The following is a 15,556-nucleotide window of genomic DNA, read 5'->3' on the forward strand; positions in this document are numbered from 1 at the left end:
GTATGTCTACTACATATTATTCAAGTCTCGTGAAATAACTTTGGATTTGTAGCACACGCAGGCACGCATACACGCGTGATATTAAAGAAAATCTTTGTTTCTACTCAAAATATTCCTTTTCCTCAACAAGGTTCCTTGGATGGGATTGAAGACCATTTTTAGAGTAATGAGATTATCATACAAGAATATAGATTTGGGAGTGGACTCACAGTTGATATTCTCATCGCAAAGTCTGGTAAACACAATTAGTATAATCGTAATGAGGTGTGTCTTGCATTTTCCTTATTCTCATTGATTGATTACATTTATAGGGAGGTAAATGCAACATTAGTTCGGTCATTAAAAGGAGTAGATCAAACTATCAAAACTTTTCAAAGGATAAATATAGTGTCTTGTCTGTTGAATTAGGTTTAATAATACAGTCTAATCCATCTCACCTCTAAAGAGGTGCACATCACTTTCACTTTCACTATATATGGTTCAACTTTGATATAAAAAAGTACTCATAGAAGAAGTAATTGATGCATTTAATTTTTTTTTATTCCATACGGTACATATCAAGCAAAACATGACCTCACACACTACAACTCGTAACAAAAGGCACACTTTGAACTAGAAAAAAGACTCATATATTTTCTTAAAATCATTATTCCATGAGTGTCTAAGTCATACATCAAATTTAATATGATTGAGCAATAATAATCTCAAAATCACATTTGAAATTAATTAATGAACTTAATCATAATTGAAATTTGATCCCAAGAAATAGACTACTCTTGTAGCCAGATGGTAAATAATATAAAGGGTATTTTAAATTGCAGTAATGGCAATCTTCATTCCACTTTGGCAGTGTCCAGGAAGATTGCAAATGAAGAAGTTTTGTCCCTTCACAAGCTTGATTTGATCTTTTCCTGTTTGAAAAACTTTGGAACCCCTTGGAGTTATGCATCTATTGTAACCCACTCTGTTGACAGCCACCACATTGTGTGCTGAAGGGCTGTAGTTGAATACTGTACAAACCAAATCATTTCTTGTAAGAAAAAATTATTCAATGTCCAATAATGATTATTTAAATTTTTGGGTTTTGTAGTAATTTAATATTGTTTGATTTAGTTGTCTTATAGATCAGGAGTTTCTACGTTCAAATTTTTTCATATAATTTTCCTTGCATAAAACAAAATGTGAGATATTTTATTGTTTTGAAATACCTCTTAGATGATATAATATTAAATTTATTTTCATCCATCTAATTAAGCTTTTGGATGCATTGATGATGTAACATGATACTAGAAATAGGAGGTCATCCTGTGTTTAAACCTTTGCAATAATGTTATTTTCTCTCTAATTAATATTGATTTCTACTTATTACATTTTTTTTTTTTTTTTACATATTTCAAATATACAATTGAGGAAGAGTATTGGATGATACGACAGATTATTTCTCTAATTATTTTAACTTTGGAAATAAGACTTATTTAACCATTTTTTAAAGAAATAGTGAGGTATATTGTGCAAACATAAGGTAAATATGGCTCCTACCGTTGAGAGAAAAAAAAAATCAATTTTCTGTTTGGATTTACCATTACTGCTGCTAGAAGGATCTTTTTAAACCTATTTTACAAATAAAAGACCAATGTAATCAAATATAGTCTAGATTGCATCTATATCCCATGTAATCCTTCTTGTTACATAATAAAATAAACAAATAATTCATTTTTCTTAAAAAAAAAAAAAAAAATATTTACCACATAACAAATTTTTATTGGATAATTGGGTGGGCTGTATAAAGATAGGTGCAGCCTAGCCAATACCTAAACATTTCTTTTACAAAACTCAAAAACTAATAATGTATATTTTAAAATTTAAAGACCAAAATGATGTATTAGTAAAAACTACTCAAAAATTGAGAAGGTGACTTTTTTCTCTATAATTTTTATAGTAAGACATTTAAAAAGGAAAAACGTTTCGAAGTAAACTTCTACCAAAAATGTCATATCAAGCATACAGGTACTAGATCAAAAGCTAATTTGAAATAACTTTACAAATGCTTAAAAATACGTTACCAAGTGTATCCCCGGCGCGAAAACGCTTTCCCTTGGGCCAGGAGGCAACATTAAAGGTCCAGCCTTGAGCACCTCCAACGGGATAAACTGCAGCATGAGCCATCTGAGAATATTGAACCATCAACAACACACAGACCATCACAACACACACCACTGCACTGCCTCTTCCCTCACCCATTGTTCTTCTAAATTTCTCAAACAAAAATATAACAAAGGGCTATGGAATAATGTAGTGAATTATGGTGATGGAAATAATGGATGAGAAGGGTCACCCTTTTTATATATAATAAATGGGTAGAAGGGGTTTTGGAGGGATCATCAAAAGAGCACAAGACTTTATATTATAAAATTTATGGGTCCTTGTAATTATGATGAACATGGAAAAAAAATTTGAATGTGGGTTTGGTAGGTTTTCATCAAGTGGACTCACCTAGCTTTTTCATTAATCCATAATGATATACATGTGTAACTGATCATACGGTAGAATAGTCGTTTATCTATTGAATTATGCTCAAAATTGATATCTTAGGTGTTCGAGATAAAATTTATTCTATTATGATCAATAAAGGTTCTATACATGGGTGTAAGCTAAAATCAACATTTATTAATAAATACCTGTATTCATGAAAGTATAGTTTTACACCGTTATCAAAAAGTCTATGTGGCTTGGTTCTTCTTAAACTGCATGTGTAACTCAATAGGAAACTCTCATTATTAGATGAGGAATAGAAGGCTAAAACAGAACATAGTAGATTGAAGACCATAAATATGAATCTTCTTCAGAGTCTGCGGTATGATGAGAGTGTTATGAATGTGTTAACTTAAGTTGAGATGTTTGGATGTACTTACTAATCCCTCTCTCCCTTCAGTATCGTGTTCAAGCTAAAAAAATTATATATATAGATTTTTTCCTAGGATTTCCCATAATTTTTTAAAGTCAGTGGGTTGGTATTTGCTCAATAGATCACACTAGTAATTGGAAGTTAATGGGCCCTATTTAGATAATTCGATAATGAGATTTTTATGTTGAAAATTCTCTCTACATCTTATATTTCATAAATATCCCAAAAAATCAAATTATTTTATTAGGAGCTTTTACTTATAATTTTGAACAAAATACATTTTCATATGACTCTTTTGAAAATTTGTAATACCATTTTGTTCTCTTTTACTCATCAATCCGATTTTTGACTTTTTAAAGTGACATTTATTAAATTTATTTTACATTCTATTAATGTAAGATTTGTATATTATTTCCTTGATTTTAGGAGGTCTTGTTCTTGAAATATATTTCTTTCGATCGAATTATAAACTTTTCTTTCTTTTATAGATTTCAAGAATTTGACTTAAAATTCAAAATCTTTAATTTCAGTAAATTGCATTTAATAGATAATTATGGTTACAAATCTCTAATTTCCATCTACATTTCATTTTGTACGTATAAATTTGAGCTTTATTTCAAATATATATAGAGTTTATTCGAAATGTATTTAGAGCAAGTATAGATTTAAAGTCGTTCTATGATATATATATTTTATATTTTAATTTAGTCTCATTCCTATTGAGATATATATTTCACATATTTTGTCATATATACACATCTATATAAATTAAGATAAAATATGATATCCTCATATTATTTGAAATAAATCTATTTATAATTGAAAATGGAAACAACACGTAGAAATAAACCTCATATATATTATTTACTATAGCCATTTGAATTTTGAAAATAAAACAGCTTTATAAAAAATCATTTAAGACACATGAATATGGTTTTTTTTTCTCTGTGTCTTTTCGTATTTCTAATTTTTTATTCTTTTTTTTTTTCTAAAATGTTTGAAATTCGTGGAGGATAATATTGATATTATCGTACCCGGACAATAATACATATAAATTAACAACCTAAATTGTTATCCATTAAAAAATTAATCTATTAAATTCCAACACTTTTTTTAGTTAAATGGGGTAAGAGATTTAAACTACGTATTTTTTGGTCCTCAACATATATCGATGTTAGTTGAACTAAGCTCGTTTTGATAATTAATTCCAACACTTAAGACTCTCTTCAATCGGTTGTGCAGTTTTTTTTTTTAATATTTGAGATGGCAATTTGAACGGAATGTTGGATATTTGACTCTTTATTAAATAGTGAATTAAATAAATGTAGCTTAATATATTATGGGGTATGAAGCTGATAAAAAAAGTCGAACAAAAATACCAAAGCGAGCTTAACTCAACAGTAATGACATAACTTTTTATCCCAGAAGTGAAAGGTTTGAATCCCTCAACTCCCAATTGTTATTGTACTAAAATAAAAGTCGTGCAAAAAATTAAAAGAGAAAATAAAGGATTCATGTATTATGTGAACTATATTTTCTAGTAATTTAGCTGAATAGGTTTATAAAAAATGTATCTAGACTTTTTTGTATTTGAACCGCAACATAAAAAAAATTATAGACTTAGAATGGAAGCCATCCATTGTATATAAGAAAAAATGCAATCATATTTATATTTGGGAGTGATTTCAAATGGTTAAAAATTATTTCGAAATATACTGTTAATCACTAAAAAATAATTAAATGTTTAATATATTTTTAAATATAATTTTTATATTATTAAAATTGATTTTAAAGGATTAAAAGTAATTTAAAAAGTAATAAAAGTAAATTTAACCAGATGTTTAAACTATGCTGAAAATTAGGCCTTCAATTCTACAACTGTTTTTTTTTTTTTCTCAATCTATTGACTCTAATTCTAACACTTTACTGATATTCAATTTAAAAGGAATGGAGAATTAGACTTAAAGTGGACTCCAATAACCCACTTGGCCCCAATAGATAAATAATGTAACTCCCACCACCATGAATATGTAGCCATTTTGTCAAAATGGATGACAAATGTTGGGTTGGTGAGAGATTATTGATCATATCTTTGAACCCATCATGGGTTGAAAATTCTATTGATTTGAAAATTCAAAATAAAGCAATATAAGGTGAGTAGACCATCAGCATATTAACGTCAAAATGAATATAGTTCAATAAATATATAGATGTATTCAATAATAGATTCAAAAATTTTGTTGACGGAATTTTATAATTCAGTAAAAATAATATTAAAATACAAATATAAAGAGTGAGACTTAAAATTGGTCTAGATGGACCAAGAAGACAAATTTACTACTAGATTAACTAATAGTATTGATACTAAGTCAGTTATATATATAAATAGCATAAAGTTGAGGGAGAACTTGAGCCCCTGTGCCTGTATTAACTCCGTCCATAATATGTTAACATTAATTAAGATGTAAGTGGTTGAAATCTCCTATCTCTTTGTATTAAAAAAAAGGTATCACATTAAGGTTTAGTTGAAGTTTGCATTTGTATTTTTAGAAAATAGTTGAAATTTTTTTTTAAAAAAGGAAAAAAAGAAAAAGAAAAATAATGTTAGGTAAATTTCAAAAATCATGAAAAATAGGTGGAAAGTGTTTGATAAAAAAGGCTAAATCGTTGGGATTAAAAACAAGGACAAGATTAGACTTACTATTAAAATTCATAATTTTATTTGCTAATTTATATTTTTAAGTAATTATTTAAAATTTTATATCATATTTGCTTTGAACTTAAATTTATGTTTTTGTTGCTCTAGATTATTTGTTAGGCATAAAATTTTTTATTCAATATAAGAGAAATAGGTGCGATTTTTTTAATGGTGTTGTAGAACTAAACAATTTAAAATTTTAGAATATAAAATTTAATTGTTGGAGAAATATACTAAACATATAAAATTAATTTTAATTTAAAAAAATTGTTTTAAATATCAACATTATTGAAAATATTTATAAATATAGCAAAATTTTACTTTCTATCAATAATAAACCATGATAGACCCAGATAGACATTTATTACTTTAATGATAGACACTTATAGATGTCTATCTGGGTCTATCACGATCTATTACTGATAGAAAGTAAAATTTTACTATATTTATAAATAAGTTAGCTCATTTTGCTAAATTTCAAAACAACATTTAATTCATGAAAATAGAATTAAACATTTTTAACTTGTTAGCAAACGGGTAACCACTCATTTTTACAAAAATTTACATTTAAGAATTAGTAGAGAACAAATCTTAGAAAGTAATTTTAATATGGTCTATAATCAAACTTACCAAACACCCAAAGCGGTCAAATTTTGGAAAATTGGAGCGTACAGCAAAATTTAAGGTTTCGTTCTGAAAAATGGAAAAACCGCCAAGTAATAAGATTTATAGCAACTCACGTGACATGCACATAACCACAAATTTCTAAATCTCTGATTTGCCCTTGTTTGGTTCGTAAGTGATTGATAAAACTACAAATACATGTAAGTGTAGAATCATATATGAGCAACTGTCCTACTGATTTTTCTTCTGTAGTTAACGTAATCTATATATTTTATTATTAATTTAGATTCTGTTTAACCATTTTTCGAATTAGTCTCGTCTTAACTAAATATCCAATTTTTTCTACCAAGTTTATAGTTTAAGAATATATGTTATCAAATTTTATTTTATCTAATAAAATTTCAAATTTATTCAAATCTTTGAATTGTTTTTCATTACTTTTTACATATTCGATTTTATTCAAATCTTTGAATTTTTTTTTTTCATAATTTTATACATATATTCTTAATAAATTAATTGTATATTTCTCATATCCTTGAAGGATTAAATTATTTTATATACTGTTTTTGTTATTATTTTAATGATTTGGAAAAAAGAAATGTCTCTATCGTGGTTATAACTTTTGTTACTTACACAAAATGTTTATCGATTTAGGTTTTGTTGTGGTTTCTTTCACAAGCTACTGTTTTTGCTATGGCTTTACAACATATTAGACTCCTTTTTTACGGCCGATGGGATGAGAATTCTCATTACCATGATTTTCGCAATTTTGATGCACATATTCCATCAAATTTATCGTTCCAACAATTTGTGGAATATATCCAAGGTAAACTTTTTCCCTCAAGTAAGTTAACTATATCTCGTTTGATAATGTACCGAATTGGTTTTGTCAATTAGAATCTTATTAGGATTGTTGAAGATAAAGATATTTTGTAGTTGATGTCAACTTTATCAGAGTCCCCCAAATTTATTTATCTATAGTGGTTGACCATGTCTCATTTGTTGCCCCAAACACTGGAAATAAACTGTATTTGAATAATGAATTAGTAGATATTGATCATTCTTCCCAATCTTCTGAAGGCAACACTGAAATCGTTGATTTTCAAGATTCTGAGTCCTTTCAAATTAGTATTCCTTTTTAGGAGCAAGTCTGTATTGAAGAAAGCAGTTTATGTGCTTGCTCTTAAAAACAATTTTGAACTTACTACTACTAGGTCAAACAAAACTTCATTTGAAATTTGTTGCAAGAATCTGTCTAGTGGGCGGTATCTACGTGCATCTGTATATAAAGGGGGTGGTGTGTGGATGGTTCAAAAATATATCGATATCCATTAATGTTATATTGACATTGTTAAAAATAATCATTGACAAGCAACATCTTGGATTGTTGCTGAGTGTACAAAGTTAATTTTTAAAATGAATGGCAAAGTCCCATGTCAGCCTTGTGATGTTATAAGCTATATGAGAAGACAACATGGTGTAAATATAAGTTTATTACTATTACTATTATTATTATTATTATTATTATTATTATTATTATTATTTTTTGCAGTAATACCCCATTAACCAGTATGAATTTGAACTGCATGATCGCACCAACCAATTTGTTGTGAAAATTGTGAATCATACTTGCTCATGTTGGCATTGGGACCTTTTGGCAAATGTTCAACAATTTACTGCAATTCATGCAGTTGGCAATGATTCAGTTCTTCCTCCTAATGTCAAACTCCAGTTGGGAGGCCTAAAAAAAAAGAATCACATCTTGTTTAGAAAATAAAGCTACAGTCTATTGTAGTCGGTGTGGTAGAGGGGTCATAATTATAGGTCTTGTAAGGATCCCATACGTCATTGAATGCACTTATAGTGTTATATTTTTTAATATTGTTTTTCTTTAATTTGCAGTTTGTTTCCTTCTTCAAACATTTCTTTAATGTTCAAACTTACTGGCTTTTATGAAAGGAATTATCATTTGCATTGATATTGTGGTTTGTTATCTATCTTACTTTTGGTTATAATTATACTCAATATATATATTCATCTAAATAATATAATGGTACATGGAATTGAAAGTTAAATATTACTAATTTATGTTGGTTGTTCAGTCATTTTTATTATTTATAATGGGTAATTGAGCTGAATGTTTTAGAATTACAGTGTGTTTGTGAAATAAATCCAAAATTCAAATTGTATACCAAAACAATAATTATATAACAATGATTATACATGGAATTGAAAGTTAAATATTACTAATTTATGTTGGCTGTTCAGTCATTTGAATTATTCATAATGGGAAATTGACCAAAATGTTTTAGAATTACAATGTGTTTGTGAAATCAATCCAAAATATTTAAATTGTATACCAAAACAGTAATGATATAACAAGTCCAAATCACTTGATACATTCCTTGTTCATTTATGTTAATGGAATTGGAAATTGAGCTACATGCTTTATAATTATAGTGTGTTTGTTGTTATTAAACTTTATGTATGTGCAATGTGAAAAGTTCAATTCACCTAAAATTATAAATAATTTATGTATATGCCTTTTGGATGATTGAGACTTTAATAAGTCCATTTTATTGAGTTTATTTAGTATAGGGTTGGTCAGATAAATTGTTCCATGAGTTGGGACACTTTAGAATGCAGACATCATATACCCATATGGAATGGGAATAATGGAATACATGGTATATTATAAATACGTTTATGTTATACTAAAATAGGAATATAAACTCGTACAAAACAGCTGCACTAAATCCAAATCTATTCTATTTTAAAAACCCAACATAGTTAAATTGTATACCAAAACATAAACTATATCAACACATTCCTTTCGTTCCATGCAGAAACCAATTCTACTAAAAAGTTATAAAGTTTAAAATATATACCAAAACAAGATTATAAAATTGGCCCAAATAGCTGCACAAAATCTAAATGTATTCTACTATCAAAATCCAAAATGGGAATGACATAAAAATTCAAAATCACTTGGTTCATTTATTGCAAGTTCAGGTTGACTTAAGTGCAAGTCAAATGATGGCCCATCCAAGGGGGTATTTTCATCCATGGTTTGAGGTTTTCTTATTATCCCTCTTATTTCATCTATCTATATATCTGTCATTGGTGGATTCACATCATTCACTTTTAGCAGTTGCCTTTTTAGTTCCCATTGCGTTGCTTTTCTTGCCTTCTCTTGGTTAGCCCTCATGATCAACTCTTGTTTAGTTGCATTTAACTAATAGCATTTAATAAACAATTAGTCATTGTTAGGACTCGACAAATTCTAATAGTGATCAAACTTACAAGATCAGTTGTTCTTACATATTTGAGTATGATCCTTGTAGCAGGGTTATTTTCATCAATGTTGTATAGCTTATCAGTCATGTCTAACTTCCTTTTGACATTTTATTAGTTATTCAAGAAACAACATTTGTTATAGATATGTATATATATACATTATAAGTTTAAGATCCACATTAGTTTTAGTTTACCTCTTGCTTTTTTTGTTGTTGGTGTTGACCCGTGTACCACAATAATTGTATCTTTTCAAGAATCTTAGTTGTTGAAGTTTTAGGAGTGTTATTCTGTTATAACACGTTAAAAAATCCAAATAATTTATTTAATATGGAGTTAAAAAATAATATTTAAATTTTTTACAGTTTTGAAGAAACATACCAATATTTGTCTTTCGCTTGTTCTCCAACTTCTTATAAATCTCTCTTTCATCAATTGATCGAATCACTTCGTTGATTTCTTCATCAAAGTCTTGATTGTCCAATCATAAACAATTTGTAACACGCTTATATCAACTCACCTTGACCTCTGGTTTTTTACTTCTTGTTTCTTCAAACTCCTTGTTTTTATCTCCATGGCATGTTTCTTTGTGTACTACTGATGGTATTTTCGATCCATAATCCTTGTTTCCTAGGCCTTCTTCGTCCTTTCCATCATCTTTTTTTCGAACTATTGTGGGAGCATCAGAAGCATCAACTAATTCCTTCTTTTCTTCTTTCTCTTCATGTTCTTTCTCAATACCATCTAGTTTTTTTTCGAACTGGGATGCAGGCTACTTCCATATAATTCATAATAGATTTTTACTATGAAATACAATAAATACAGTGTAGTTAGTTTACATACCATGAACATTGCTTGTCGATGCATATGATTGACCAGTCGATGAGTCTTCATGTAGTCAATTAGTTTGTTTAATGATTCCACCAAAGCATCTACCTTCTTCGTCAACCTTTGCTGAATAATCTTCATGGCTTCAAAATTTTCATCCATTCTTCTCTATTCCTTCAAATCTTTGTTTCATTTCATCTTTGTCAAATGTTAAACCAGGTCCTATTCAAGGATAGTTTAACCACTCTCTCTCAGCCTATATCTACTCAGTTCTTCTTCGACCTCTTGCAGGACCCTTTTTTCCTCCTCGATGAATGGGGGAAAATATGCTATAGTCATTTCCTGTGGGGTTGCAAGTAATAGATAAATTTCAAGCTGTCAAGTAAACAAGGAAATAAGATGTTAGTTTATAGTTTAGAATTTAAGACCATATGTCTATTTTGTTTGTATAGATGTTTATACCTCTTTTGAATCAAATACTCTTTTCTCGAGATCCTTCCATTTGGGTTGATTGTCTGCAGCCCAATTTACTATTCTTTGAACATTGTTAGTAACCTTCCTAGCAAAGAAATTTTTTTACGAGCTCAAGGTGGGTATGACCTCGTATACCCATGCTAAGACTGGGAATATAAATCCCCCCATTGATATTCCTGATTTACCTTTGTTGTGTATTGCTTTATAGGTAGTTATAAAAGAGGTCATTGTCATCAATCATTAGTGTGTGATCTATATTCAGATTCGCTAAATCTTGTTTCAAGAGAAGAAAACTTTCCAAGAAATACAACTTCGCCCTTTTTATCCTGTCATTTTCACATCTTGCCTTGATAACATTAAAAGTTATGTTAAAGAAATACCTAGTCACAGTTTTCATATGTTCGAAGTGCATTTTTCTTATATTACCTCCTCCTTTTATCTTACTTTTATCAATGATTGACAATTCACCACAACTTAGACTAGTTATCAATGCAAACTCTCTCAAACCAAATTTCAGTACTTGACCCCCTACGAAGAAATTCAACTAAGATGGTGACTTTGGTTTACACTATCTTTATATTAGGTGTAACAACAGTTGGGGAGATTGGTTTGTAATAGAAAAATCAAGGAAATGCCAAAAATAGTTTCTCTAAATCTCTCATATAACTCCTCATTTAAATTTTCCTTAATTTTGTCAATTACAGAAGTCTTTTTTTACAAGTTTATTTCCAGTGGCTCATTTCTCCTTGCACTATCCATCATATACAAACAGTCCTCACACATTTGAAATAGACCGTAAACAGAAGCTTAATAATATGCTAATAGTAAATATAATTACAGAGTATTTAAGTAAAAATACCTCACGTGTATCTATCATTTCGATTGTTTTTCTCTTTTGACATGTTGTTACTTTGCATTTTCCCTTATTTTGTTGGGATTGGTGTCCTAAATCTCTCTTGTATTCTCATAGTTTGTAAACATTGTATAAACAAATTATTATTAATAAAATAATTTTTATTTTATGAGCATACACTCAATCCAATAAACTAAGATCCTAGGTTATTTTATGTAATTTAAACATATATGTAGAGACATATGGGGGATCATGTTTAAATGATAACCTAAATAGTTTGTAGTAGATGGATAAAGCTGGGTACCTTATCCTGGTGACAATATGGATACAGCTCGCTTTATAGATGTTACAAGTATTGTAAAGTGCTAAAAATTATCTGATCCTGATTATTCACATGGAGATATGTGAGCGGGGATATCCTATACAAAGAATTTTTATAAGACCGGACCACGAAATGACTAGTCTCATTATATAACGCCGTCAATAATAAAGATTTATATTTCACCATGATGATCATAGGTGACATGACCTGAATCCTAATTGAGTTGTGAACTCCTGCCTATGAAGGTCATCCTTTGATTTGTATGGGTGAGAGTGGTCAGTTTGCCAACCCTACATACCTACCATTTTGGGGATTCGTCTGATTGGAAAGTTGGGAACACAGCTACACAAGACGGAATTCACTCATTCTTTGATATCAGGGTAAGTAGATAAATTATTCACTTAAGGGCTGATTTTAGGACTTGAACAATGTAACCACACCCTCTCTCGACCCGAGAGGGATTTGGTCATATTTAGACTATGACTTATTGTTCATTAGAGGGATCAATGGTATGTAAGGATTTAGATGTAACTACAAGGGCAAAATGATAATTTTGGCTTAACTATACTTACAAGCAACTTGTGAAGGGTCATCGTGCTATTGACTGCTTATATCCAATGGATATATAAATATATTTGTAGTGCGAAAAGTGCAGTTGTCGGTATTTAGTAGAGTGGCCAACAGTTAATAGATGTTAGGTAAATTTAATTAAAGAGTTTAATTAATTATCCAAGTACCATTGGAACTTCAATCTACAGGTCCATAAAGTCCCCTCTGTAACTCAACAGGGATTTATCGAGAATTATTTTCGGATTAATTTGAATTGTACAAATTAATTGGGGGAATTAATTATATATGATTTAACTAATTTAATTAATTATATGTGATATAATTAATGAAATGTATTTGATACATTATAAAGTTTATTTGAGAGGAATTAAATATTTGAATATGATTTAAATATTTATTATATGGATGAGATTCATATAATTGAATTTAGTATAAATGTGATTTATATTAAAAACTCATAATTAAGTGAGAGAAATAAAACTATAGATTATATTGTATTTGATACAATAGGTTATGTGTTATATTTAATATAAAATATAGTTATATATACATATAATTAGTTATTTTATATATATATATATATATATATATATATAATTATTAATTTAATTTAATTAATTTTAATTTTAATTTAATTAAAGGGAGAGAGTTACAACTCCCTCCCATTAATTCTCTTAACCAGAATGTAAGGATGAGTGTTGGTTTTGTCATTTTCTTCCTCAATTCTCTGATGGTAGGAGTAATTTGCTCTGGGATTCACAAGAAACATACACAGAAGAAAATGAAGATTTTTTTCTTCCTCTCTTAGATCCTTTCCCCCCTCTTCCCAAATAACCTAGCAGAGCCCACCATTTCTGCTAATTCTCAATTCCAATAGAATACAGAAGGTTCTCAAGTGGTGGTATCTTAATTTGGGTTTCCGTATTTTTTTAGATTGAAACCCAGAACGAAGGATTCGTGATCGGGATCAAGGGAATACATGAAGAATTATTGGGCAGGTAAGTTTCTTTAAACCCTAATTCTAATTCTCTCCAAGCAGTAAATTTATTGATTATGCATAATTTGATTGATATGTAAATTGGGATTCTGTGAAAAAAAAAAATAAAATTGGGACCGATCCTCTTTCGCTGCGAAACTTCATCGATTCTCTTCATGTCTGACCTGTTTATTACATAATATTTACAACTACCAGTAAATATTTAACTAAAAATACCTCATACATATCCATTCCATAAACGATTACCTTTTTTCCTTTCTTTGTTTCCATCCTATTGTCTAACTGTCCACTAGATGATCTTTTTTCTGAGAGTATTGTTTCCCCATGACTTTGCAACTTCTCTTCTTCATTGTCTTTGCTTTCATCTTACACGTTTTCATATGTCTCTTCAAGGTTCTCTTCTTCCTCTTCATACTCATTATTATCTTGTTCATCCTATTTCATTTTTTATTAATTATATTATGTAAATACTTTAATAAATACACTGTAATTAATAGATAATTTCATAAAATCTACATTATCATACCTTTCCCTCATGTAGTTCATGCTGCTCTTCTTTACTACGTCCTTTCTCCCTTTCTTTTTTGATTCAGTTGTTTTTTTCGCAGTCTGTATCACAATTTAGATCTATAAGATCTTCAACCCTTAACATATAATCTTGAATCAAATAGTCCTGACCTTACTCTTTGTCCTTGGTTTGTTTGCTTGAACTTTAACCTCTAATGTAGAAGCCTCCCGCTTTTGTTTGTTGCTAGTTATTGGAGTTCCTATTTTACATACCTGATCAAAATTTGATGTTCACAACTCCTTGAAAATAAAAATAAAAACATACTTCGTCATCATTGTTGAGAACTATTGGCCCTTTGGTTGTTTGTTTTTTTCCACCATTTATTCCAGCTACTCTTAATCTTTCGTTGGCTCTGCTTCTTCCTTCAATTTTCTCTTTTTTCATAACTTGAAATATTTGATTAATCGTAAACATATTAGTTTTATACATTCCTATTATATAAACACAACTATAATGCATTTCTGTTTACAAGTCCTAAAAAGACGGTGAGATTTTATTTCCCAAAAGATTTGAATCTAAATACTTAAAAATGAAACCACGTTCTTATATTTAAAATACCAATTGTTAAATCTTTATTTATTTTTGAAAAAATAATGTAATATTTATATATTATAAACAGTTTCATTCAACATTTTTTTCATGTCTTCAACATGCAAACGAGAGTTAGACCAGATTGCAATGTATGGACTAGAAGAAAGATTGGGAATCGCAATGCATGGACTAGAAGAAAGTAGATTTGAGACTTGATCTTCCTCCCTCACTCGAATCAGTAAAGAAGGGGCTTCGATGTCGAAAGTTTGGAAATCAGTAAAGGAAGGGCTTAAAAGGACTAGAAGCAAGTGTTAAGATTCAATACTTGTGGAAAAATATTCGATTTCGTGCAAAAGTCGAAGAGGTGTTGAGAAGGTTTGTCGTTGGAAGCTATCAAGAAGGTCTTTCTTCCCTTGAAGTTGTCGAGAGGATCAACCTATTTCTTCTGTTGAACGATTTTAGGGCATAATGTTTGGTTGGAGTTTTGGTTTAAATGAATATGAGTTGTTGAAATTCATTGATTACCGTGTAAGGGTAGATTAGACACTTTGTTAGAATGCATTGTTTGCCGTGCGATAGTTGTCTAGGTAGAGCGTATTTGTTATTTTCAAGCGATTTTGAAACCCTTAACTTTTAGAATTCCATGTGGGGTAGTTTTGACAATTGTTAATCGTTACTTTCTAATATTATAATCCGTTTTGCTATTTTTATAATTTTAAAATGTTATTACTATTTTTCCAAGTGAAAACTTAAATTTTGTTATTTGTCTAGTCAGACCTTAAATTTTTAGGTAATTTACTTTTAGTCATCTTGCCATAAATTTAAAAAATCAGCTTAAGTCATATTGTAAGAGAATTTTGTTAATCTTTTCAACAATTTGATATTTTATTTC

At 29.1% G+C, this 15,556-nt stretch overlaps 1 protein-coding gene across 1 annotated transcript; it reads right to left on the reverse strand.

Annotated features, from left to right (window-relative positions):
• Positions 1-458: 458 nt before the first annotated feature.
• Positions 459-2,368, reverse strand: LOC120089785 (basic blue protein-like). The gene is made up of 2 exons (XM_039047184.1): positions 2,064-2,368; positions 459-1,010 (listed from the first exon to the last, which is right to left on the reverse strand). The coding sequence occupies exons 1-2, from the start codon at positions 2,239-2,241 to the stop codon at positions 811-813; spliced, it is 378 nt and encodes a 125-aa protein (XP_038903112.1). The 5' UTR covers positions 2,242-2,368; the 3' UTR covers positions 459-810.
• Positions 2,369-15,556: the final 13,188 nt, after the last annotated feature.

The sequence above is a fragment of the Benincasa hispida genome, chromosome 1, assembly GCF_009727055.1.
Source record: "Benincasa hispida cultivar B227 chromosome 1, ASM972705v1, whole genome shotgun sequence".
NCBI classification, from domain to species: Eukaryota; Viridiplantae; Streptophyta; class Magnoliopsida; order Cucurbitales; family Cucurbitaceae; genus Benincasa; species Benincasa hispida.

Excerpts from the sequence above, each read along its gene's own strand:
- LOC120089785 (XM_039047184.1), bottom strand. The coding sequence starts at position 2,241 with ATGGGTGAGGGAAGAGGCAGTGCAGTGGTGTGTGTTGTGATGGTCTGT. Across the intron at positions 1,011-2,063 it reads TCGCGCCGGGGATACACTTG|TATTCAACTACAGCCCTTCA; the intron begins GTAACGTATTTT and ends TGGTTTGTACAG.